General features: G+C 39.7%; 2 protein-coding genes across 2 annotated transcripts; one reads left to right on the forward strand and one right to left on the reverse strand.

Moving 5' to 3' along the window:
* Positions 1-10,692, forward strand: LOC146513765 (uncharacterized). Its single transcript, XM_085168456.1, has 12 exons — positions 1-321; positions 1,262-1,359; positions 1,520-1,654; positions 1,886-2,034; positions 2,135-2,271; positions 2,369-2,462; positions 2,598-2,721; positions 2,840-3,057; positions 3,138-3,321; positions 3,559-3,683; positions 3,855-5,357; positions 10,624-10,692. Exons 2-12 carry the CDS (start codon positions 1,266-1,268, stop codon positions 10,690-10,692), a joined length of 2,832 nt encoding a protein of 943 aa, XP_085024582.1. The 5' UTR covers positions 1-321; positions 1,262-1,265.
* ajm1 (apical junction component 1 homolog) lies at positions 10,206-25,921 on the reverse strand. The gene is made up of 2 exons (XM_085166777.1): positions 25,669-25,921; positions 10,206-16,467 (listed from the first exon to the last, which is right to left on the reverse strand). The coding sequence occupies exon 2, from the start codon at positions 16,411-16,413 to the stop codon at positions 13,135-13,137; it is 3,279 nt and encodes a 1,092-aa protein (XP_085022903.1). The 5' UTR covers positions 16,414-16,467; positions 25,669-25,921; the 3' UTR covers positions 10,206-13,134.
* Between the last annotated feature and the right edge of the window lie 1,838 nt (positions 25,922-27,759).

A 27,759-nucleotide genomic window follows, 5' to 3' on the forward strand; every position in this document is an offset into this window, starting at 1 on the left:
AGAATGCACACAGCAAAAACTGGAGTGTTAAAATTTCAGGGTTAAACATGTTAGAGTTGATTTCCACTCTCAAAGTGTCATTTTAACACATTCTGATTCAAATAGTGTTCAGTGTTGGAGTTATTAAACAGTGTTATTCAAGTCCAAGCAAATGAACTCTGAAGAGAGTTATTTATCTTGGTAGGCCCCTGGGCTTCTGCCCAGGTAAACCCGTTGATCAATTAATAGTTTGCTCTGCCAGGCCGATTTTCCATGTGCTTCTGCTGGTTACACCGTGGTGGATGCCTGCCGTGTTGCTGCTTGGAGTATTTTACACAAACGGTAAGTAATTCAAACTTATATAAAATTCACGGTATTCTATCGGTGCAGTGAGGTTTTCTTGATGTTTCTTGGTGTTCGGTTGCTGAAAACGAGCTTTAATAGAGGAGGAGATGTGTCGAAAATTCTATTTAGCCTCCAATGCTAATGTTAATGTTGCAGTCTTTTTACTCGTGAGTGACGGTAGACACTGCACGTGGAAGCGCCGCGCCACGTTCAGCCTTTCCCCTGTTCACACAGACACGTCTTTCTCCACGCCAGTTTATGAGCGTTTTTGCTCCTCTGTTTATTCAGAGTAATTTTTTCACAATTGATAAGTAAATAACATCCCAAAATAATCGAAGAGAGCTTGTTTTAGTCACTCCTGCTTTTACTTTGACATCGTTCATCGTTGACTTGTCTCTAATCTGTCTCTCTCTCTCTGTCTCACTCTCTTCTCCCTTTGAGACACCCGCCCCAAACATAGTCAGTTAGGCTGTCCCCTCCTTTGCGATGTGTTTATTTTCATCTCTATTGTCTCTTTTCATACACGAATCTGATCGGATTTGTCAATCGCAGTATTTTATTTTGGAGAATAGCTTTTATCTTCAAAATTGCCTGGATTGTCTTGTGTGTCTTGGTGTAACTTCCTGCGGAACATGCGTGGCCCACGCAAAAAATAGACCAGATACCGAAACAATCGCTTCGTAGCACTCCGTGTCTGGTGTAAACTTCACCATAGATTAACATGTATTTTGTATTGTGTTGTGTATTAATTGGACTCCTGCATGGACAGACACAGGTTTATTTGATAACATTAAATGTTATTGCAGTGAAATTCAAACGCATGGTCAGTATTAATCACCATGTACGGTATATGTCAGTGTTTTAATCATTTTTGCTTGAATTGCTCTAAATGTCAAATACTTACTAGTATGCCATTTTTGTTATTATTTTGTCTCAGTAAAATGCTGGTCCAGGTTCGATACTGCCAACAGCAGAAGTATGTGAAGTTGGAAGAGGTTGATGGGCGGTTTGAGTTTATGCAGTTTCATGAAAAAGGTTTGTTTATATCTTACCTAATTTTAGTTGGGGGGACAGAATTTTTTGTAGGGCGTTTCACCAAGTCTCTTGAATCATACAGTGGTGTATCACTTTAGTGAATGTGAGGCAAGAACAGTTTACTTAAAAGGTGCACTCAAATATATCTTATCTTTTCCAGTCATCGAGAGATTTTGCCTGCCACCTGATGCAAAAGTAGTGTACAAAGATGCAACAGGGACAGAAGTTGATGAAGTGATTTTCAGTGACCTTATCAGCCAAGGCACTGTGGTCCTAACAGTTTTCTCAAGTGATGGTGAGAAATTTAAAGGGGCAAGCTCAACACCAGACATGGGGAAGGGCTGTGTGGCTGCTGGTTGTTCCAAATAATCAGGAGCACACAATTTGACCAATCAGCTGTTTGAACATTGAGATCAGTTAATTTAAATGAGTCAGGTCTGCAGTGTAATGTTGCTTTGTTAGTTAAAAATCTGCAGCCAGATTTTTTTTCTACACCTTACAGAATAATGTTGTTTTTTCCTTTTAGAATTTTCTGATTGCTCCTTGTCTTCTGCATCTGATTGTTCTGACTCAAGCTTCAGCTCAAATGCAAGTACATCAACTATACTTCTAGATGAGGGTCCCAGGAAGAAAACAAGAGTTGAGGGTACTGTTGATGCAGCATCTGCTAAAAAGGTTGTGACAAAACTCAGTTCTCATAGGTTTTTTTTCTACTTCATTATTCTTAATATGTAGAAAAGCTATTCCCCACTTTTTGCATCTTTTTTTTCTCAAGTTAATTAAAGGTGTACTTGGACCCAATTCAGGTGGTGAAGAGGTTCTCCAGGAATATCACACAACACAAACTCTAACAGATGCTACCAGAAGAAAAATAGTCAATATAAAAGTGGCTCACATGATTGATTGCCATGGGTATGTGTGTTCTATTTGTGCATTTTATTTTATTTTTTTAAATACAAGTTACTATTTTGCCATTACTTAAGCATGCTAATTTAAAATCGTTTTTCAGGCACCTCCCCACCAAAGCTGTTAGAAAACAGTACGCGCTAGGGGTAGTGACATTGTTCGCATCCCTGAAAGACCCATACTCCAAGAAAGGCTATGTATAGTCACTATTATTGCACTTTGTTTACATAATTTTCATGCTGTGCATCATTGGGATTTGTGTGCGTTGACATTTAAGTTCTGAAAATTTTCAGATTGACAACACATTATTTTTGAATGTATTTACATTTTAGGAACACTTCTATGATGCTGCAAGCAGCACTGGATACATTTCTTGGCGTTTGAAAACGATACAGAGAAAGACTAGAAGAGGATCTGCACCACCAAGTAGCTCCACTGGCTTTGCTCAAGAAGGAGGTAAGAAATTAAGTGTCCACAAACTAGATAAGGTTCTCATTTACATTATATACTATTTTGTTTTCATTTACCTATCTGCTCAGCACCTATGCTTTCATGTTTGTGTGTTTTTCTTCAGGGGGCCCAAATTACCAAAGGCCCATTAATGTCGACATGCAGCTTGATGGAGATGCTTGCCAGGAGGCCATCTCTTTGCTGAACCATACATCCGACACTTCCTTGATTTTCCAGAAGATGAGAGAGACCTTTCAGCATCGTCAGAAGCTCATCAATGACCCTGACAAAAGTCTTGATATCCTGTCTATCTTCCCAAGATTCTTGGATACAAAAGGATTGGTGAGAATATTCAGTGGAATTTTTAATATCACTTTCAATTTCAAGATGAATGTGGCAGTAGTAGATTTTCTTTCTTAAAGGTGAATCAAGACTTCACTCTCCTGTTTGATGATGAGATATCTACCAGGCTGCTTCGGAAATGGGATCCAATCTTTAGGTATCAAATCATCAAAGAGGCCAAGCAGCTCACCTCAACAGTAGAGTTGCGTCAATTGGTGCAGTCAGCAGAGAGTCCACCAGGAAGTGATCTTGATGAGGCAGCAAGTGAGTTTGTTAAATATGATTTGCTATAAGCAGTTAAAGTTCAATAGCATCAGGATTCTATTAATAAATACCAATTCATTCACCTGTTAGCTTTGCTTCATCAGTTTTCTTTAGCTGTTAGTTTAATGTTTATGACAGCACATTTCAACTTTCTTAGGAAGTGCTTTTCTAGATCTCCTTAAAAATTGCATTTGAAAGATTTGCTGTCAATTGATTCTTGTGACTCTTTGGCCGCAGCCTTTGACCAAGACATGGCCTCCCTGTTGTTACTGTTACATCTCCTTCCGCCACCTCCAGGAGGACCAAAGTATCAAAAAATCAGCGCCTCTGATGCTGTTGAGAGACTTGTAGTCTTTCATAAGGTAATTTAATATTTATAGTTTTTATCATAAGTTGTCATATCACTGGTTAAGAGGTGAATGAAACAAATTACAGTTGAGCTTACAAAGGAGGTTTACATACTCATTTCTGTGATGCTGTTATCTCTGACTTGCTCTTGTGTCTAATGCTCAGTATCTTTGTCTCAACTCCAGTCTTGCTGCAGTTTGGAAGAGCATCTCCAGAATCAGCAGAGTCAGCAGCCATACCTCCTGGCTGTTGGGCGCCAGAAGAGGAAGGTCGACAGCTTCTATGTTGCCATAGACAAGCGTCTCATCCCCTGCCAGGCCAGCCGCTCCCTTGGGGCATTTGATGAGCTTTTTAAAGCTCATTTTGTGTTCAATGTGTCTTATGATGCTGCACTTGTGAATTTCTACACATTTCTGCAGACAACAGTATACAATATTGATATGGGGAAAATGAAGGAGTCCCCAAGAGTTCGTGACCTGAGAGCCAAAATCCTTAACCAGGAAATTCTTCTCACAACCTATGTAAAAATCATTAAAATGCTGACATGTTTTTTGTGTAAGAGAGCTTATCCCAGCAGTCAGCAGCTGATTTCACATTTAAGAGGTGAACATGGTTATTATCCTGGACCTAAGTTTAAGTTATTTTGTTGGCAGCCAGGCTGCAGGCTTCAGTTCCAAACTTATGCAGGCTTTAGGAAGCACCTCAGTAGTTTTCACAGCAATGTTGACCAAAATGATCGAACTTCAGCCATTGCTTGTTTTTCTAATGACACAGTTTCACCTGCTTTGGAGGACCAGTTTAATTCCTCAAATCTTCCTCACAGTTCTCCCAGTGTTCTTCCAGAGTCCAGTTCTTCCAGTGTTCCAGTGAGCATTGATTCAGTACTTACAAGGGATTCATCCAAAGAAATGTGTGCATCCATTGTGGCCAAACTGCAGGGTAGTGGCCTTTCTAACAGTTTACTATCCTCACTTGTAGGCGATTTGAAGGAATTAACAAGTGAGCTTCGCTCAGAAGCAAAGCAGGCCATTCTTTCTGCGTTACCCACAAAGGACTCCAGCATATCTTTAATAAATGAATGTTTTGAAAATTTTGAAAACCCTTTCACCAATCTGAACACAGAATGGAAACGAAATAAATACTTCAATCTAAAATGGGGAGTTGTAGAACCTAGAGAAATAACACTTGGAGTGAGGTATGACATCAGGCGAAATCAGAAGTCTGGTACTTATGATCAAATACCTGTGAAGGATACTTTTATATATGTACCTATTTTGGAGTCTTTGAAGTTCATGTTTAGAAATCCAGAGATTTGTGGTTTCCTGCAGAGAGAGTGTAGCTCAGAGCCTGATGCTTATCATGACTTTTGTGATGGAAGTTACTTTAAAACTCACCCTTTGTTTTCAGCCAAAAGGCATGCATTACAAATTCAGCTATACTATGATGATTTTGAAACAGCCAATCCTCTTGGCTCTAAACGCAGAATTCACAAAATTGGCTGTATTTATTTTGTTATAAGAAACTTGCCCCCAAAATTTAATTCCATTTTGATGAACATTCATTTAGTGTCACTTTTCCACACACCAGATCTGCAAAAGTATGGTTTTGATGTTATACTGGAACCACTGATAAATGATATCAAAAAACTGGAAAGCCAAGGGCTAAGTCTTCCATTTTCTGATGAGCAGGTATATGGCACAATATCACAGATCACTGGAGATAACCTAGGGATGCACTCAATTCTTGGTTTTAATGAGTCGTTCAGTAGCCGTCATTTCTGTCGCCTTTGTTTGATTGAGAAGAATGATTGTCAAATGGTGTACAGTGAGGATGATCCTAAAATTATTCTTCGTGGGAAAGATTTGTTTGACATACATTGCCAGTCTCTTCGGGAAAATCCTAAATCGAAGTCACTGTATGGGTTGAAAAGAAATTCTGCACTCAATTCATTGCAGTATTACCATATTTGCAATAACTACTCATTTGATATAATGCATGACCTTCTTGAAGGTGTGGCTCAGTATGAGGTCAAATTGCTTTTTGAGTATCTTACGCAACACTTCATATCAGAACAGAACTTGCTTTCTAGGATTTATGGTTTTGACTATGGATTTTTAGAAAGAAAAAACTGGCCCACTAAAATCATATTGGACAGTGCTGGCAATAGCATTGGTTTGAACTCTATCCAGACATTCTGTCTTGTGAAAAACATCCCACTTTTGTTTGGTGACATTATTCCTGCAGGGAACAGACACTGGAATTTGTTATTGTTGTTACTTCAAATAATGAACATTGTTTTTTCACCTTGTCTCACTCTGGGAATGACTATATATTTGAAGAATTTGATTATTGACCACCACAAACTATTTAAGCACACGTATCCACACAGAAACTTGATTCCTAAGCATCATTTTATGATTCATTACCCATCCTCTATTCGAAAAATTGGCCCTTTACTGTATATGTGGAGTATGAGGTTTGAAGCTAAGCACAAGTTGTTCAAAAATTATTTCAAAAATTTCAAAAACCTCACCAAATTGCTTGCTAAACGGCATCAGATGGCCATTGCTTATCACTGGGAAACCTTTTCTCTTAAACAGAAGGAGTTTGGGCCAATTAAACCATTTTCTTTAAGAGATGAAAGTGTGGTCAATAGTGAAATGCTATTATCAAAAGATGTTTTCTCAACAAGTTGGGTTAAAATTGATGGTGTAGAGTACAAAGCTGGACTCGTTGTTTGCAGTACAATGGAGGAAGACATGCCAGTCTTTTGTCAAATAATTGATACACTTATGGTTGAAAATGACATTTTTTTGTTGACACACAAACTCTTTACTGAAAACTTTGATGAACATCACCATGCATTCAAAGTAGTACAAACTGAAGAACAGTGTGTCATAAAAATAACTGAACTCAAATGTCACAGACCATTTGATATTCAAAACTCATACAGTGCTGCAGATGAAAGTTTGCACATTATATCTTCATTTATTATGTTTTGATTCACTTTCTGGGAAAAAGAAGCATGATAATAAATGTTTTTGGACAATGTACAGTTTTCTTGAAATTATTCTCATAATTGTAATTGTTGTCGTTAAAAAGTTATGTTAATCTATTACATAAATAGTTCTTTTAGGGATTAAAACTACCTTAATAAAAGAGTAAAGAGTTAAAGTAGTGTTATTTTTCAATCTGTGTAGTGTTAATTTAACCCAGTTTGGTTAGTTAAAATTAACTCAGACATGGTGTTAATAATAATTTGCTCAGTGTTAATTTAACCCGGTTTTAAGAGTTAAAAATTAACTCAGACATGGTGTTAATAATAATTTGCTCAGTGTTAATTTAACCCAGTTTTAAGAGTTAAAGAAGGAACTCTGACAAAGTGTTAAATAATTAACTATTTTGAAAATGTTAATTCAACTCTGTAGAGTGTGGAGCTATATAAACCCTGAAAAAATGTTAAAATCAACTCTGTGGGAGTTGATTCAACACTACAGTTTTTGCTGTGCAGCAGTTACTGTAAAGCTGGCAGCAGCTCACTAAAAATGTGTTGCACATCAGGAGATTTTACCCTACTAGAATTTCTGGAACAGCTGTGAATAAGTCGGCCATCTACTAAACATAAGGTCAGCGGTTTGATCCTCTGCTTCCCCAGTATATATTGAAGTGTTCATGGGGAAAGAACACAGAACACCAATTTACCCCCCTGTGTATACCTCAGAGTTTGAAGGTGCAGGTGATGAATTAAAAAAAAAAAAAAGCCTTAAAGTGTAAAGATTAAAATACCGTATGAATTTGTGTGTGAATGGATGACTTTATCTTTATCTCAGTTCTGTAAAACTTCAAAAGACTACTGTCCATTTATTTAAAATAGATTTCAAGAGTACTGTGTCTCTTATAGTATGTTTAAATTATTTAATAACAACACTAACTGGCAAATCAGGAAGGTGTATTGTTGGGGTGGCTGTAGCTCAGGAGGTAGCGCAGGTTATCTGGCTAATCAAAAGGGTAGTAGTTCAATTCCTGGCTGCTCCATTCTGCATGCCAAATATCCTTGGGCAAGATACTAACCCCGATGCATTCACTGGAGTGTAAATATTCAGTAGAAATGAATGCTCGGGTAAACACGTTATAGGAACCAGTCCATTTACCATTTATGTATGCAAACAGAAAATAGGTTGTGGAGGTTGACTAGGTCAATGGCCATAAATTTCCAGTCCGGGGTTTGTGTTGTAATGTTTAGTTTTGGAAAATTGCTTGATTTTATTATCATTTTAGTAATCGTAAGCTTTAGCTCTAACAAGGGTTTTGGTTTTGTGCTGGTTCCTATTGGGACATTTATGTTATTCCAGTTATGAGTTTTAGTCCATGTCATATTATTTAATACCTCCTTTTATTTGAATTATTTTATTTTATCCCATCTTGTGTTTCATCAGATTCCCTGTTTTGCTAATTTATACCACTTGATTATTTTGATATGGAATAATGCAATGCTACTTTAGTAGTGTCCAAGAATAAAAAATATTAAGCTGAAATGAGGAAAACCTGAAAGTGGGACCATTTTTGTCACATTTGTGTGGAACTTACAACTTGAACACAGCTGGGACTTGCTTGCTGTTGCCATGGTGACTCATGTTGCTGATGAAGTCAAGAGAGGTTTGGTAAAATGAGCTGAAATGAAATTTATTTTGTTTTGGTTTTGGTCACATGGTTTAGATGACTATTTTAGATATCTGCTGATAAACACCAGCAGTGGATGAAAATGTTTAAACTTTGCAATGTTTTACCTGATTCCTGTTTTCTTAAAGCACAGCATGATGAGCTCTGTGAGTCAGTGCTCTTATGCCCTTGTTATTCATTCTCTAACACTTGGCCTAAATTCAGTGTGGACTCATTCACACTCTCTGGTGGGTTTTCTAGAGTACTTGCATTGACTGTGCCCACAGTGCACTGGTGTGTGGCACTAATCTGGAGCTCTGCAGACTTGTCAGACTGCCACTAGTCACAGAAGGTGCTGTGCCTAGAAGCTTAATGCCCAGCCAAAAGAAGAAAGAACAATTTTACACCACTGCACTGCAATCTTACAATGGCATTGGAAAGTTTAAACACATGCACAGGAGACACACAAGTCCATATGTAAAGATATTCAACGATTTATTGATTGTTGGGCATGCATGGACTGATGAAGGTCATCTTTTCTTTATCATCTGAGGTTTCATCAGAGAGAGGTTCCGAAAGATGATACAAAACAAAGGAAAAATCAGAAAGAGGAGGGGAAAGCACTAAGCTAACAAGTATAAGTAACGCAATGTATTGCTTCGTTTTTTGTTGTGGAGATTTCAGAAATTCTCTTTACTTAAAAATAAAAATGGAGAAAAAGCTTCAGAAGTCTATTCATCCATCCATTTTCTGCCACTTATCCAGTGGCAGCAGTTTAAGCAGCGATATCCAGAGCTCCCTCTCCCCACCTGTGATATTCACCATTTGGCTTCAGCTGCGCCATCAATGCATTTCCAAGCCAGTCGAGATCTCTTTTATAATCTCATTATTTTGGGCACAAAAGAAGTGGCGGGCCTATGATCTACAGCAGATGAACAGAGTATGAAAATCATCTCCTAAAGAAAGAGAAAAAACTTCATCAGAAATCGTCTCAGTGAAGGAGTAGCTGTCCAGAAGGGAAATGGGGAGAGAAAAGGCTGTGTTATGCCAAATTACACAAGAAATAGACTGAAGACCAGTGGCAACAGATTGTATGGAGTTATGATTTCACATTTGATCTTTTGTTCCAAATCATTGTTGGTGTGACAATAATGAGGATACACAATGATCTGTAGAACACAGTAGATGGAAGCTCTGTCATAGTTGGTCTGCATTTTTAGCCAGTGGTGTTGGGGGTCTTAATCAATCAATCAATCAATCAATCAATCAATCAATCAATCGTAATCAATTATGAACAGAGAAAGGTCCTGTTAGAGTTTGATCCACCATGCAATATGATCTGCAAAGTATTTGATTGACATTTTTCAGCATGACAGTGATCCCAAACACAGTGTGAATGCACTAGAAGCATAACTGGGTAGAGAAATAGACCATATTGAAACTAGAGCTATCAACGTTAACGCGCTAATGCGTCATCACGATTAACTCAATTAAAATTTGCAGAATGGACAAACTTTGGACAAACTGCCCGTTGACAGAGACATTTCAGAGATTTTGAGTCATTCTGCACTCCAGATGGGTTAATTTAGTTAAAAATCTTAACTGTGTCAATGATGATGACGGATTAATCAGCGTTAATGCGTTAAGGTTAACATAACGTTGAAACATAACAACGAAAAAGTGTGTACATTTCTATTTGTTTCTATATTCTGATTGCAAAAGCTGTCAGACAGGACAGAATATTATTAAAAATTAATTAATTAATTAAAAAAACGCAACAGAGGACAGATCAAAAGAGAGCCAGAAGCCAAAGAAGCACTTTGGAGTGCCTTCAAGAAGTCTGGAGAAATAATCCTGAAAAAAATGAAAGACATTACAAGAGCTCACCTAAGACACTCCAGGCTTTGTTGAAGAATAAAGAGTTTGGCTTTTATATTGTATTTACATGTATATTTGCCGGTTTCAAAAAATTACTGCACCCATTTCCTATTTTCCCAGCTAAATATAAAAAATGAGGCTTGGTTTCAGAATTTTGCACTGCTGTATTGTAGGGAGGAACGTAGATTAACTCTTTAAAAAAAGAAAGAAAGCTAATTGCTAATTAGACATCCTGTTTTTTTGAGTTTCACTGAGTTTTGCATGATCTGACAGGGTGGAGTTGCTGGGACGTCCACTCTGAGGATGATTGCAGCAAAAGATATCAAATTTAGATGCATCACTCTAATCAGACCTGTTGCCTCTGATTTTCGGTTCAGTTCTTACATCAGGAATTTCTCCCTGTTTCCCTTCTTTAAGAATGGCTTCTTGGCAGCCACCTTTCCCACTGAGACCATTCAGATTGATCAACTAGTAGATTTTTTTTGATGGCTTCTTGGAAGAAAAATATGAAGTGACAAGGGGTCAAGACTTTTGCACAGTATTGTGTATGTATATGTATCCCTCTTTTGAAGAAACCTTAAGAACTTGACAGTCTGACCTTGCTAAACATAGTAGGTAAGTAAGTGAAATTTATTTATATAGCACTTTTTAAGACACAAATCTGTTACAAAGTGCTTTACTGGGAATCTAAAATAATATTATAATAATCACAAGAACAGCTAGACAGCAGTTCCCATTCCATTTATTATATATGATTTATAAATTGACACACTCAGACACTCACATTGAAAGTATAAAAAATACAAGACTACAGAGTTTTCTAGACTTAGTGAGGTCTCTTCTTCATTGCTTTAATATATTATTTTTACTTAAATGACAAAAATGGGAAATTCCTATTTTTCTTAGGATAGTTTTGACAAATCCATTCATCAAGCAAGTTACTATCATTTATGTCATTTTAAAATGATATCAGAGCATAGAAAACAGAATCACATGCAGCCAGCAACTTTTTACTGAATCTATACAGCACATCCTATAAATAAAATTGACTTTCGAATATATGTGCTTCAAGTTTCGTTGTACTTTGTATTACAAAATGTAAGGAAAGGTGATATCACAAGGGAAAAACTGAAATGTCAAGGAATGATTAAAGGCTGGGCTGACTTTTGAGCACTAGCTAACTGACAGAGTCATGACTTTTGCAAATACACAGGTCAAAAAAGGGCTTGGCTGAACAATTTTCAAATTGCTGCAACATATGACTGATTCTTTAAAACTGATTTAAAAAATGTAATCACTGTGCTGGCAGGCATTTGAGATTTAGGATACTACAAAAGCAAAGTCGAGAAATGTTCTACGCTTACAAATAATGAACCAACATGGTTGAAGTGTCTTTCACATACCAGGTGACAGTAGCACCTTTGCGCTCTGGAACGCACTCTTTTCTATAGCTTGCATCGTGCAAGAACAGATTACCATTGCGTCAGGAAAAATGCAGTGCAAGCGTGGCAGCTGTGGAGCACTTCTGCATGCGGTGTAATGGAAATTTGTACAACCAAAAGAAAACACAGAATGATGGGGAAAGGTTACACATTACACATAAAGATCACAAGTGGTTGCAAAATAATAATTTTGTAGTACAGACCCAAGCACAGCACAGCACAAATTTTGAGCCATTCGCTCAACCTAGCAATCAGTGCACAAGCCACTTTCTATGTGAAATGGTTTCATTAAGAAATATTTCTAAAACTTCTGAAAACAATGAGTAATATGTAATGATTCCAGTTTGCTAAAACCAAAATAGGAGGGTGTAAGACACAGATGAATTAAAACTAGTGCAGCACAAATACACAGCTAATGTCTCCTTTAAACATGTATGTACCATATAGCTACTACTCTGGCTCACCTTGCTCTAAGAACAATAACCTGCTCCTGCTGTTTACTCATATAGTTTCATTTATTAATATATCTAAAAAATACATAATTTATCGATATCAGACCATTTTGTATGTGCATGGTTTTGTTTGCTTATTTTTGTTGTAGTAGATAACACTCACTATTCACAGTGCTTAAAACTAAACAGTACAGGCCAACACACACAGTGTGGCTGGTAGCTGGCACCATTCCAATATCCATTAAAATGTAACTCAAGCCCAATACTGCTCAGCTGATTTTGCAAAGCAGCCACGAACAACTACTCCAAAGTACTGTCTCGGGAAAGAGGAAAATAGTGTTTTTGTAAGTGTAGTATTCCTACCAAAGCAGCATACATGCATCAGTTTTTGTTTTAAAACTCACTTCAGAGTTGTCTTATTATGAGTATTTATACTTCCATTAAAATTTTTTAATATTTTAGCTCAGTTGCAGCTATTTTTTACATATAATATAATATAATATAATATAATATAATATAATATAATAAGAGAAACTACAATTTCTGTAGTTAATTCGTGAAATAACCTTGCATAGGAAAGTTATATAGTTACAAAAATTATAAATAAATTTCATTTTTTCAGCATGGTATTCACTCACAGAAACGGACAATCATTTAAAGAGGCTATAATTCAAAGAATATACAGAACTTGTTAATTTAAATAAAATGAAAACACCAGAATTTTCTTTTGTGCACACCATAGCAAAAGAAAATGTATCATAAATGATCAGCATACGAATAATTACATTTTATTTAAATTAAGTGTGGCTGATAAAAGGTATGTTAAAAAAATGTAAAAAATGTATTTTACTCATTCTGCACCTGACAGGAAGTATTCTGATAAAGATTAATACTGACGAAGTAAACATGAATATATATATTATTTTGATAACAAAATAGTTATCTACAAATGTTTTGTTATTGAGTGGATATATAAATATGTATAACAATATATATGTATTTCTATACATATATATTTACAACTAAAGGTGCACTTAAATAATGTCATCAAGGAGATGTGGGGTGCCTATCCAATCCAACGTCCTGGGCTCTGAAGCAGCCATAATCATGCACATAAACTGTTTACCGGTCCTCTTATCAATAGGATAGATTGTTGTAGGAGTGAATCTTCTGTTACTTTCCACAAACTCACAGAGCTGCTGATACACTTGTGGGTATTCGTGGCGTAAGAAAACCCCTCGAATCCTTAACTCTCGTTGTATATTAATGAAACAAATTTCTCTGGCCTTCCGGCCTTCTTCTCCCTCTTTGTCGAGATCTGCTGTTCCTGGGGGTGGAGTAAGGATCAGTGTTTCCATGTCACTCTCTTGCTTGTGAACCTTTCTCTCTGGGCTAAACGAAGCCAATGCTACTTTTGCATATTTTCTGACAGTTGGAGCTTGGTTCCTTGGTGATGGCCCTTCAGGCAACTGCTCACCTACAGCAATGGATACATTTAAGATGAAACATTCGTTTGGGTCATACTCTTTACCAGCTTCCTGCAGTTCTTTACAGTACTCCCCTAGGTTGTCTTTGAAGCTTTCAAGCTCTCGAAGGGACAAATATGTAGGAGACATAAGTAAACTATCCAGACCATACTGCAAGAAGTTACTAGATGACAAAGGGTTAGGAAAACCAAGGAAGAGAACTCCTCTACCTCGAGAAAGGTAGCCAACTTTGGCAATACGGGAGAAGGCTTTGTGGACTTCAACAGTCTCCCGACAGTGTTTGATGATATGACGGCAAGTGCTACCAATTCTTCCATACAGGCAGCTTTCTTTATGAATATCCCAGTCCTCCCTGCGACAATTTCGAGAGCAGTAATAGGTGTAACAGCTATGGCAGGATTTAAAATAAAGGCAGGCATTGAATAGGGTTTCTGTCCTCCGGCATTTGTTGTTAGAGCACATCATTGTGTCATCCTCATCTGGGCTCTGATCAGGGGAACACTCGTCTGCACTCTTCATTACATCACTTGCCCCATCTATATCTCGAAAAGCATCAGGATTCATTCGGATCGAGGTGGGCTGTTTGTCCAGAGGAGCTGCTTCTTCTGTGCCTGTCTTTGAACTCTTTCTGGACAAAGACACTGCTTCTTCCTCATCAATTAACTTCTTTAGTTGGTCCAGAATGTCTTCACTTGCCCTTCTGCTGGGTGGCTTATAGTCAGTCACAAGATCAGCCAGAAGTTCATCAAGTTGTTCAAGACTTTGCTGAAGTGAAGCATTGTCATGTGTCTTCTCTTTGGCTGAGCTTTCAAAGTCCCGATGAATCATTTCTGGATTCTCTGTGCTTCTGGTATCAAGAATGTCCCAACTGGCAGATCGTCCTTCAGCCTTATTAAGGCTACTTGATCTAATGTCATTATCTGTGATTGTTATTTCAGGGGTGACAAACCAGAGTTTACTGGTGCTGCTCTTTGATATCTCTGTTGGGCTTTTGTCAATCAGTGAGTTGTCAGACATTGACAAGGCTGCATAGCGTCTTGGTGAACTAGAGAGATTAACAACCACTGGTTGTGGTTTTTCACCAGCAGATCTCTCAGGCTTTCTGGAGTCAAGAAGATCATCATAACTCTGACCTCGCTGTACAGGAAGAGGCTGTTCTCTTTCCACACGTGAGTTCAGAATATTGTCCCAAGACCTTGAGTAAGATTTGGAATCTGTACCAAATCTTTGAGGTTCAACACATGGGTTGGTATACCACGGAGTCAGTGCAGGCTCTTGTTGTACTCTTGTTGGAGTGACTTGAGATGCATGAGAGGGAGGATTGGTGGTGTAACCAGATGCATCTGAGCCATACCAGTCATCTGTTTGTGAATGCATTACTCTAGCATGTCTTCTGCCTTCAGTGTAATATGCCCTAGCTGGGACATGGTGCTCTGGTGGCATTGCATACATCTCACTGGAATAATAAAACCTAGGTGGAGCAGTCTGAATTTGATAAGACCTTGGATCATCCCCATAAAATATTCTTGTTGGAGGTGTCTGTATGATATATGGCCATGGTTCATTTGCTGCATAGGGTTTGGGATACCCTGTCTTCATAGAGTATGGATAGGGCTCCATTTCAGAATAATATGGTCTTGTAGCTACAGCATGCACTATTCGAGTTCTTGGATCTTGCACAAATTGGACTTTTGGAGTATATGCTTGTCCAGGTGTGTAACGTTCATCATGAAAGTAAGAACTTGGTTGAGGAGGAGCAGTAGTAACATATCCCCCTGGGTCATCTGCATAAAAGAACTTAGTTGGCACATTAGGACTAGAGTGAGCTCTGCGTTCTCTGCCATAGAAATCACCTGATGAAGGCATCCTCTGCAAGGAAATCTCCATAGGTTGTACATAACTACTTGGCATGCTACGGGAATATTGATAACTTTGTCTACTTTCTGTAACAAATGAGTCAGTGGGAGTAGGCGTTCTAGAATATGAGAAATGGCGTGGCACAGTCAGGCTCCTAGTCCCTGCGCTGTGGTGTCTCTGCCAGGGTATGTCCATTTGAGGTGTGGCATTTTTCCGTCCTGAATGATGTAATGTTGCATCATCAGGCTTGATGTCAACCCGACACCTGACATGGGGGCTAGTTGCTGGTTTATCCAGACCTTCATCCTCAAAATTATCAGCAGTGTAGTGAGGAGAATATCGACTACTGTCACCCATTTGTGGCTGCAACTTAATGGGATGTACTTCTTGCATATGAGCCCTGGTTGCTGCATAGGAGGGTTCCCTATGTGGTGATACTTCTGGTCTCCGACGGGAGTCTCTGTAATCCCTTTGGAACTCTCTGCCCTTCCTTCCTGAAGATGATGATCCTTCAAGAGACACGGCAGTGAAAGTTGTCTGGACTCGAGGTGCACTTTTTGACCTGGTCCTTCGTTTTTGTTCAGGGACAATTACCTCACTGGCCATATCTGTTGTCACTGGCTGAGGAGTCAACCTGTGACTAAAAATGTCAGGAGCAGAAAAACGGTACCTCTGCCGGTGGCCCAACACATTCCAGGCAACATCTTGGTTGGATGCCTGCCTATCTCCTTTCCTGTATGGAGAATCCATAGGATATTTGTGTGATTTGGGGTACTCCAGTGACTTGTAGTCAAAGGTACGGCAGTGTCTCTTATTGTCTTTGCTTTTACCGTCCTCCAGTGTGTTGGAATTTATACTATCACATTGTTTGGAAGATTGTAAGGACTTATAGAGTGAAGAAATGGGGATCACTTTTATGTCTTGATGCACCGTTGATACCAGTATGTCAGGTGGGTCTGTGCGTGTCATCTTAAAGGGATTCCTCTAGTTTTCTCCATCAAGTTGCTTTAATGTTGATGTTGCCTGGAGAAAAACAAAGAATTTCAGTCACATTTTGTACAAACATTAATAACGAAAATTTATATTAAATTCTGCAAACTATTCAGCCTTCTAGAACTGTTGTAGATCAAAACAAGATCAGTACTACATATTTAGTCGAGCAAAATTGTACCGCTCTAAAACCGGTCTAAATCATGGAATTGAAAAAGGTCATCAAAATTTTTTCTCCGTTTCAAGATTAACTTCCCTTGTGAACAACTTGGAATAGAGTTGCTGCTGACACTGATGCAGCTAGTGAGATGCCACTTAGGCAACTACTTAACTAATAAGATATTGAGGGTGGCAACAATCAGTTGGGGGCAGCAGGGAGGGGGGCCCCCATTATCTTCAATCGAATTTCCCACATTGACTAAAATTTAGCAATCCCCAGACCCATGCCTAGCTGTACACACACACACACAATGCACAAAGACACATATCTATCCACATCGACCCGACCCTCAAAAATGCATATGAACAGATGCCCTTCCAGAGGCAACACTGGAATGCAGCCAGCCTGGCTCCGGATCACCAGCCAACCAGTATGGTAAATGGACTGGTTCTTATATAGCGCTTTTCTACTCTTCTGAGCACTCAAAGCGCTTTACACAACTTGTGCATTCACCCATTCACACCCATTCGCACAAGCACATTTCTCTAGGTGCTTTCTAGATAACATTCACACACATTCATACTCCGATGGATGCATCGGAGAGCAATTTGGGGTTAGTATCTTGCCCAAGGATATTTGGCATGCAGACTAGGGGAAGCCAGGAATCGAACCACCAACCTTCCGATCAGTAGATGACCTGCTCTACCACCTGAGCTACAGCCACCCCACCTCACTATTTAGACAGTATGGGGTCTAAATAGTGAGTATGACTGTATGAGAACTAGAATGCTATTAAAATTGAGGGGACAGATGCGAGATGAGCAGGTCACCCACTGCCCATAACATGAAGAACCCGGGACCCATGCAAACAGCTTGCATGGGTCCTGGGCCCACTTTTCTTATTCTCTCTTCTTCTGTACACCAGAGCACCGCTGCATGCAACGCCACCACCCCTTGCTCCAACAGCAGTAACCTAGCTGATCAACAATGTAGTTGACACAAAGTCAATATTCTCCCAAAGGGCCTGAAAGAACTCAACAGCCACTAAGGCACAGACCGGGTATGTTTAAGTGGGCCTCTTGTTAGAGCGGCCAAGAGGGTGCAGACCACCCCCATGGAACCAGGGGCCTAACCAGAAAATCTACGACCCCCGCATCAGAGCCCCAGGTTGAGCTCCTGGACCTGCAAAGAAGAGGCAAGCCACCCGGCCTGGGGCCAGCACCCGTCTCCAGGCCCCTCCAGGCCCCCGGATTCTGCTAGACAGCGATAGCCCTAGAGACCATCCCCAGCAACGCAGACAGGGAGTGGGCACTACAGTCAACAACTATCACCAACTAAGTAATGTACTTGATCAGTGGGGACCAGAGAGAAATAAAAGAAACAAAATGATAACAGTAGATCTATACGTAAAATTCCATATTGAGTTATACAGAATCTGTTTTTTAAATTTTCCTTTCATGATTATAGTTTTAATTAGTGATGTGTAAGGAAGTAAGATGTATATACGACGTATTTACTTTCCTAGCAAATTCCCTTACGTCACCTAAGATACACATCTACATGGGGTTGGGATATAGCAACTAATTCATATGGATAGGTCCTCATATGGATGGGTCCTGTTCAGCGGTTCTCTGCCAGAACCTATATGAACAGGAACACAAGATCATATAGCATGCATATAGTTATCTGTTGTGTGCATATAGTTATCTGTTGTGTTCACTGTTCAGTGTGTGCATAGTCTGTAAGGCACAGTTGGAGCATCCTTTGTCCCGTGTAGTGTGTTCTATGTATACTTTTGTATTGTATAAGTTGTAAATTGGTGCTTTTAGTCATTTTGAAGGTGTGTAAGCATATTTGTGTCTTGAAGTTTTGGTCTGGATTGATGGAAAGACTTCACTCCCACTTTGTGGTTGGAAAGGAAATTTAATCATCATTTTAACAATAATATTTTTGATAACAATTTGGGGGTACAGGTAGGGCTGGGCGATATGGCCTAAAATTCATATCTCGATATTCTTTAGCTGGATGGCAATATACAATATATATCTCGATATTTTTTAAAGCCATAAAGTAAGAACAAAAAGAGAGTTCTTAGTCAAAGCTGTGTCCCAGATCTCACATAGGCACTTTTATTAACATACAGCGTAAATGTACATGAAAAAATTACTCAAATAAATTATCAGCATTTATTAAATAATAATTCTCCATAAATAAAATAAAACAATGTTGTTTTTGTACATAACAAAACGCTCACAATTGTGCAGTTAAAATGTAAACTAACAGACGCTGAGCATAATAACAAAGCCAGACAGATTTTGCAGCTGCTCTGTTCCCAAGTTCTACTGCGTGACTGACAGCCTTGAATTTTAAATCCGCTTTGTAACCGTGTCTCTTACAGGTGCCATTTGTGGTCCTTATATGCACACAATACGGTAATATTATGTTGAAGCACAGTATGCATTACTCCGCGAGGCTCCAGACTACGGTAGCCATAATGCTCCAGCAATCCATCAAGCAGTACGGCTTCGTAGCTTACCAAAGTTGTACTAAAACTTTTTTGACAGATTGCTGAGCGCTGTGTACCACATAAAATCGGTTCGCAGTCAGTAAGCACAACCAGAATTCATACATAAGGCACACTGTCAATTTTTGAGAAAATGAAAGGATTTTAGTGTACGGTTAAAGTCCAAAAAATACGCTACACGAGTTTTGTAAGGTAGTTTGTTTCGGGGCAGAAAGCTGGGAGACTTCGCGGTCTGGGATACAGCACTCTTTACACACTCTTCATTTTGCACTTTATGGCGCTGTTGTAAATAGTGAAAATACTAGTAGTGGATGGTAGTCATCTATCTTTGCATGGTTTAAGAAGTAGAGTAATGATGGTAGGGTTCTTAAACTTAAGCTGGTTACACTTAGAGGTGAGGCGGTGGTTACTTGTAGCTCGGCTGCAGAAGAGGATGGGGCAGCATCCTCACCTGGGACAGTGCTAGGGGAGCGGATAGCCATCATTTAATCATCATTTAATTGGGGCTGCTGTAGCTCAGTAGGTAGAACAGGTCACCTAGTAATCAGGAGGTTTTCCAGGAACACCCAGCCAAGTCATAAGCAGAAAGAATAAACAACTGTTGAAACAGACAGGCATATCATTACATGGTTTTGAACTACTAATGCTGCTGAGACCAGTCGGGAACAAGTACGACTTATTGCCAGCAATGTGGACCAAGCTCTCACGACAGTTGTACAGTGGCTGAATGGCTTGTAGCAAATACTCTGTACCCTGAAGGATGTGTTTTATGCCTTCAAGTTCACAAAGCACATGTAGACTGGTTGGGAGAACTCTCTGCAGACTCAAATATCCTCAAGAGGAAAAAGAGCTGGTCCAGTGTTCTACTACCAGGAAAAACACCAACTGAAGCTGATGTTCCAATAGGACAAAGTCTCCTTTCTAGTACCTTGGCATTGACCTTCTTAGGGAAGCTGAGTAGTGTGATGCCCCTATAGTTGGAACACTGTTGGCGATTCCCCTTCTTAAAGACAGGAATCACCACCCTGGTTTCCCAAACGAAAGGTTCTGCTCCAGATTTCCACGTGATATCAACCAAGACAGCCCTACAACAAGTAGGGCCTTAAGGAGATAGATGGCTCCATTCACCTCTGGTTTATTGTTTACCACCTCGACAGACACTGCCACAGAGAGCTTGTGAACCTTCAGCACACTGCAGTGTCTTTAATCTGTTGTGTATATTGCTACCACATTACTTTAAAAAAAATAATCAATGGAGTTGCTAAAAGCTCCACCTGGAAAAACCTCAGGAACTGCCACACCAGTCTGGGTCATTTTGGACTCCTTTTATAGTAAAGTTCCTTGGTGGTTCGATTCCTTGTTCCTCCATGCCAAAAATCCTTGGGCAAGACACTAACCACCACCTGCTCTCCAATGCATCCATTGGAGTATGAATGCGTATGAATGTATGTTAGTTGGAAAGCACTGACAAAGCATAGACAACAGTGCTTGTGTGAACGGGTGTGTACGATTGAATGCGGCGTGTTGTATAGAGTGCTTTGAGTACTCCAGGAGATTAGATAAGCGCTATATAAGAATCAGAATTAGTCAACAAACTGCTCGAAATGCGTTGACAGAAACAGTTCAGGTATTTTGAGTAATTCTGCACTCTAGATGCGTCAATTGTGTTAAAAAATTTTAATCGCGTTTACCGTGATGGCGGATTAATTTGCGTTAACGCGTTCGTTTTGACAGCACTAGTACAAATACATACTCACCCAACATTGAGACACACAGAACGCAGTATACACACTCCCAATACATATTCTATGCTCCCAGGTCCAGGCACCAACATGCCCAGGGGGGCAATCTGACCCCAGACCAAGGATATGGTTCCCTTTACTCTGGGGTGGAGACTAGCAGACTGCCCCGGTCCCGCAGCAGCAGGGAAGTCCACCAGCCCAGACACCAACCAGACCTCCTCCTGCCCCCCTGCCCCAGAGAGCAAACAGCAAATGGGGGTGTGAGAAGAGGGAAGAAATTAGCGATGAGGAGGCAAGGAAAGGGGTGGGGGGCAAAGTACCCCCGCCCTGCAGCCAGCCTTCTTGTTGACCACCATGGGCACCCCCGTTCTCCCAAATCCACCAAGGGCAGAGGGCTCAGGCCCATCGAGACCAGGGCTCACAGCAACAGCACTACCATGGCCCACAGAGCCCACATAGCCCATTCGACCCTACTGCAGAGGAAAACTACACCCACCCCAACATTCAGTCAACTCACAGACTACACCTGCAGAGTGTATTCCACAAGAGCAGAAACCACCTGCAAAAGATGGTAACAACCTCCCCGCCATCTAAAGAGGCCCTAGCTCTACCAATGCACCAAAGGCCCCGCGTCAGTGCAGGCCCCATGCATGCACCCACGCACAACCAAGCCCCCGAGGGCTAGCCAGAACACCATCTTGGAAGCAAAGCACCCACAGAACCCCAAGTCCCCAAGCCTGGCCCGGACCCGCACTGCGATGTCTGGCAGCATAGACCTCCCCGAGCCCTGCTGCATGCAGCCACCATAAAAACACCACCCAAGAGCCACCAGAGCCCCATCCCAGTCAGCACTACAGCCCCCAGGTCAAGACCCCCCAAAAACCCACCCCTAGAGAACCCCCAGACACCCCTAGCCCATTAGTTTTATTTTTTCCAGTTCATGAGGACAGTCTGCTTAGCAATGCAGAAGGCAGTGAGAGCCATGTGGACTGTATTCATCTCCGTAGTGAAATCATTTAAGTCACTCAGCAAGCAAAGGGGAGGCTGAAATGTTACATTTCAGACACTGATAGTCTTCACATATCCTGCGCTAAAATGTCTGAAAAAGTGGACAGAAGCAGAGAGCGGGGATATAATTGTCAGGTGTATTGTCTTGACAGTGTGCGCAGTTGTTAGAAGATGTAAAACCAATCCTGAACATCCGCTGACCTGTATAGTGCACCCTGTGTAGTATATATATATATATATATATATATATATATATATATATATATAGTTTTATATTGTATTAATTGTAGACTGTGATTTCTAATCAAATTAAATGTTTTTAAACATGTCTGAAGGAGAACATGTCAGAAGTTGTTGTCCAAGCTGACTGATAGATCCGCCTCCTATTTTGCAATAGGAAGTGATATTGATTCATTTATTTAGGAGTGTCCTGTATATTTTAGACAGTAATTTGAGGGTTTTTGAGATTAAGGAATTATACCACACTTGGTGGTGTTTATAATTTAACTTGATTAGGCTTAAATTTATTTTTTACTATAGATTTAATTTGTTAATATTCTAAAAATCTATTCTTGATAATTCCATATTGTTTAGCTAATCTGTCAAACGGAATAAAGTCTGTTTCTTCGATTATTCATAACTGTTCAAAGTATTTAATTCATTTACAACTCCAATCTGCAAAGTTTATCATATCATTGTTCTGTATTATGTTAGGGTTGTTCCAAATGGGTGTTTGAAGACCATGGGATCAATGAAGACTCAGTCATTTTTAGAAACTCCCACCATGCTGTTAGAGAGGAGCTGATATTGATGCTTTTAAAGCAATGAGCTACCATCATTGAACTACCATTCATTAGCTCAATGATGATTGAGCTAAGGAATGGTAGGACTGAAATCCCTATATTTTCCATAGTTCCAGTTCTGCATCCACTACTCACTCCACCACAGCTTCTCGGATGAGAGGTGAAATATCTTCAAGAAACTAAAAGAAGTCCAGATGTTTTTCTTTCCAAGCTACTTAGACTACCTAGACATTTTTTGTTCTGTTCTGTCAAATGTTTGAGGCATGGAAGCCTTGAAAATCTAAATTATAATACAGTATTAAAAACTGAAGTTGTTATACATGTGTACTTGATTTTTTATTGTGGTATTACAAAATATACCACATACCAAAATACTTATAACTACAGAAGGTAGAAGAAGATAAGATGACTTTTAAACTGATACAGGAATTCTGTTCAGGAGCAGTATATGGGAGGCTGTGTGTGAAACTCCTTCATCAAAGCTTTTCAGTTGTGCCAACACGCCTAACACAGTTTTTGGTTCAGTAAAAACTACTACTTTCATATTAAATATTCAAATGGACAGATCTGACCAAAAGATGACATTGGGAATAGATGAAATATTTCATGGTAAAAATAAGATGGAAACATAACAGTGAGAACATGGCATATACTTTATACAGCAGTAAGAAATTACAGCAACAGCAAAAAATTATATACTGTAACAGGCTTCAAAATATAAGCCCATCGTTCCTGGGAGATCTTTTGAAAACATCTTTTCACAGCTTTTTAAAATAAACACACTTATCATGATAATTTAATGCTTGCTAAAGAACCAATACCGAGAAAAAGCAACAAGCAGAAGGGATTTGTTTGGGCCAAGAAACATAAGGAATGGACATTAGACCAGTGAAAATCTGTGCTTTGGTCTGATGAGTCCAAATTTGAGATCTTTGGTTCTACCCGCAGTGTCTTTGTGTCTTTGTTCTCTACATGCATAGTTCCTATCATTAAGTATGGAGGATGAGGTGCTTTGGTGGTGACACTGTTGGGGAATTTATTCAACACTGAAGGCACACTGAACCAGCATGGCTACCACAGCATCCTGCAGCAGCGTGCCATCCCATCCCAAACACACCTCCAGCCTGTGTAAGGGCTATTTGACCATGAAGGAGAGTGATGGAATGCTGCATCAGATGGCCTGACCTCCACAGTCACCTGACCTAAACCTAATCGAGGTTTGGGAGGTGATGGACCACAGAAAACAGCCAACAAGATCTTGGAAAACCATTTCATGAAGGACATTGAGAGAATGTTAGAGTGTGCAAAGCAGTAATCAAAGCAAAGAGTGGCTGTTTTGAATAATATAAAATACAAAACATGTTTTAAGTTATTTCACACTTTTTTGTTTACTACATAATTCCATATGTGCTTCTTCACAGTTTTGATGCCTTCAGTGAGAATCTAAAATGTAAATAGTAATTTAATTAAAGATAAAACATTAAATGAGAAGGTGTGTCCAAATTTTTGACTGTTAGTGTATGTTCATATCCAGACAACATCTTTTGCAGGAAAGGAATTGTGTATTTCAGCAAGATAATGCTAAATCAAATACTATATCTATTACACGTAAAATTCATAGTAGAAGATTTCAGGGCTTTCACCATATGCATGTTCAGTTATGGTTCTCTTTTAGATACTAAATCATCACACAAAAAGACATATCTCAGCTTGTCTTGTTGCATGTATGAGGGAAAGGCAATAGCAATGACATCCTAATATAACATTTTTATATCAAGTAAAATTTTAGTCCACGGACAACAGGATATGGCATAGCCCTAATGAAAAGCAAAAATTTAACTTCATCCCCTCCTAAACTGAAACAAAATAAAAGTAACTAGGACAAAGTTATATGACAGCTGGATGTATGGTTCATTCATTCTCTCTTTGGATTGTGTATAAAGTGTTTTGTTTTGATGAACATATGAAATTTCAAGACCAAAGTTCAACCCAAGACACACTGTGCAGCAGACTTGAAGGCTCCATCTCTTTACTTGTTCTTAATTCAGGTGGAGCAGTCTCTGGTATCTTGTGTGTCAGCCCCATAACTGAACTATTACAGGCAAGCTGATTCCTCACCTCTACAAATGCCTTTTTCTTCTCACTTTCCTGCATCCATTGGCAGACAAATGATGTGTGTAGATGACTGACAGTGTGCTGGATCAATGTTTTTTGCTGCAGTTTCCTCACAACATATCTATTGTTCTTCTTAGACACCTCTGTATGTGGCCTCTCTGTGGCCACATGCCGACCCTATTGCATTACAGCAGAAATCTGACTTTACTGGTCTAAAGTGGTAAAATTATTAGTTTGTATTGACCATTTGATAATGGACCAATTAATATGGGAGGCAATAAAGCAATAATGGGTACTGATGGGTGCAATGATAGGCATTTGCCAGTATTTTTGACATCTTTGTATCTATGCTGAGAGCATACATAGTGCTGAGGCCTAGCACTAGCATTTTTTTTTTTTTTAAATAAAATGAACTCTGGTCTCAGAGCCGTGAATCAAGCGTGAATAAACGTCGCATGGGATCGCTGGGGTAGCTAATACTGCGCAGGCTACTATCCTGATTGCTGCAGCACATCCTGCAGCTCTTGCTGCTGCCTGGAGCCTGAATCCTTAAGAGGATGATGTCAGTGTTCGATGATGGGAACACATTAGCCTATCGTCAGCCAGCAGAAAGCAAAAAAAAAAAAGTAGCCAAATGAATAATACAAAGAACCAATACCCCATCTATGCTCAGAACATGCAATGCTCTGCGAGCTTCGAGTGATTACAAGCAGTTTAATTATTATCCGAGAACAAGGTGTACAGTCTGCATGTTGTTCGGCCCGTAATACCGTCGCAGTGTTGTGAAATTAAGCAGAGATTTGCGAGGGGGAGACGATCCAAACGTGCCTGCGTGCATAATAGTGGACAGCGCGATACCGTAAATCAAAAGCTGCATCTTACCGCATCAGTTCGGATTCCCAGCTTGTGCTTATCCATTTTCTGTTACGGACGTGACACGAGGGAGTGTGATAGTGGTTTCTCAGTGACGACATCGAACATGTGCAAAAGGCAAAGCTGCTCCTTATTGGTCAGAATCTTTAGATTTTTTTCCTCCTCCTCCCTACTCGGTAGATTGCTGCGTTACCCTGCTGCAACATCCACACGTATGTCGCCGCAACCCGTGCTCCGTCCCCCCCTCCCGCTTTCTCTCTCGCGCTCTCTCTCCCTCCATTGCGCCTGCACCACTGACAGCAACACGCCTGAAACCACCCCTTCCAATGAGGCTGAGTGCCTCAGCCTTTCGCCTGACTGCAATGACCATTTACAAAAGAAGCAAAGCTCTGGCGCACATTTACACCGCGGTTCCAAATTATTATGCAAATGACATTTTCTCTGATTTTCCTAAATAGTCGATCCAAGTGACAGTCAGCATAATTTTCGAGTCATCAAGCATTAGACTATAATTGGAATGTTACTGAACAAACACCCCAGTGAAAACAGTATGTTTTTCAAAAATAACACGCTTAAAATGCACTATCCCAAATTATGATGCACAACAGAGTTTCAAAACATTTTATAGGTTGTAAAGAACCGAAAATGGTCATTTGTTAAATTTGCAGCATTAGGAGATCATATTTACTGAAATCAAAAGCTTTTTCAATCAAAAACATCTTAAGAAGTCAAGTTACATATTAACATAGGACCCCTTATTTGATAGCAGTTTCACAATTCTTGCATCCATGGAACTTATACGTTTTTTGGAGAGTTTCTGCTTGAATGTCTTTGCAGGATGTCAGAATAGCCTCCCAGAGCTCTTGTTTGGATGCAAACTGCCTCCCACCCTCATAGATCTTTTGCTTGAGAATGCTCCAAAGGTTCTCAATAGGATTGAGGTCAGGGGAGGATGGGGGCCTCACCATGAGTTTTTCTCCTTTTATGCCAATAGCAGCCAATGATGCAGAGGTATTCCTTGCAGCATGAGATAGTATTCCTTGCAGCATCCTCATGCATGATGATTTTGTTGCAGAAAGAACGGTCTTTTATATTGTACCATGGAAGAAAGTGGTCGGTCAGAAAGTACACATACTTTTCAGAGGTCAATTTCACACCTTCAGGGAGCCTAAAGGGGCTGACCAGCTTGGAATCCACATGATTCCGGCCGAAAACATGACTCCACCACGTAATTACTGACATCGCAGCCTTGTTGGGACATGGTGGCCATCCAACAACCATCCACTACTCTTCCATCTGGACCATCCGGGGTTGCACAGCACTCATCAGTGAACAAGACTGTTTGAAAATTAGTCTTCATGTAGTTCTGGGCCCACTGCAGCCATTTCTGCTTGTGAGCACTGGTTAGGGGTGGCCGAGTAGAAGGTTTATGCATAACTGCAAGCCTCTGGAGGGTCCTACACCTTGACGTTCTCTTAATCCAATGTATTTGTCTGGCAGAAACCTTCCTCATTGTGCCTTTATCTGCACGAACCCATGTGTGCTGTGGCTCAGCCACAAATCTCTTAATAGTACAATAATAATGTGGAACATCCTTCTTTAGTAGTTTTTCATTTCATTGGGCTCACCTGCCAAGCTAATTATCACAGGTGTCCGAGATTGATTTTAGTAATCCAAAGAGCCCTGAGACACAATGCCATCCATGAGTGTAATTGAAAAATAACATATTTAATCTTCACAACACTTAAATACAATTTGCATAATAATTTGGAACACAGTTTACATTCACATCAATTAATGAGATTCATTCATTTTCTTGCCATCACCTGACTGTAATAACAACAGCAGCAACAATTAAGGAGTGCTGTTTTTTTCATCCTTAGCACATTATTTTACCAGCAGAAAACTCAAAACCCGTTAATATAAAACAACAAACCTGTTCACGTCTAGATTTTCATGCAGCTATGACCATTTTAGGTTTTCGACTGATGTTCAAACTGTTTATAGACCAACTGATTATATTTTAGCTGCAGTTTAAACTAATTAACTGCACATTACTAACACTTCACAGCACATTTAAGGTTAAAAATACATCATTAG

This window comes from Neolamprologus multifasciatus, chromosome 7 (assembly GCF_963576455.1).
Source record: "Neolamprologus multifasciatus chromosome 7, fNeoMul1.2, whole genome shotgun sequence".
In the NCBI taxonomy this organism is placed as follows: domain Eukaryota; kingdom Metazoa; phylum Chordata; class Actinopteri; order Cichliformes; family Cichlidae; genus Neolamprologus; species Neolamprologus multifasciatus.

What these genes read in the sequence shown, in the direction of transcription:
- LOC146513765 (XM_085168456.1), top strand. Translation starts at nt 1,266, where the DNA reads ATGCTGGTCCAGGTTCGATACTGCCAACAGCAGAAGTATGTGAAGTTG. An exon ending in ATGCAGCATCTGCTAAAAAG is followed by an intron (nt 2,035 to 2,134) that starts GTTGTGACAAAA and finishes TTTTTTCTCAAG; the next exon opens with TTAATTAAAGGTGTACTTGG. An exon ending in TGATCTTGATGAGGCAGCAA is followed by an intron (nt 3,322 to 3,558) that starts GTGAGTTTGTTA and finishes CTTTGGCCGCAG; the next exon opens with CCTTTGACCAAGACATGGCC.
- ajm1 (XM_085166777.1), bottom strand. Translation starts at nt 16,413, where the DNA reads ATGACACGCACAGACCCACCTGACATACTGGTATCAACGGTGCATCAA.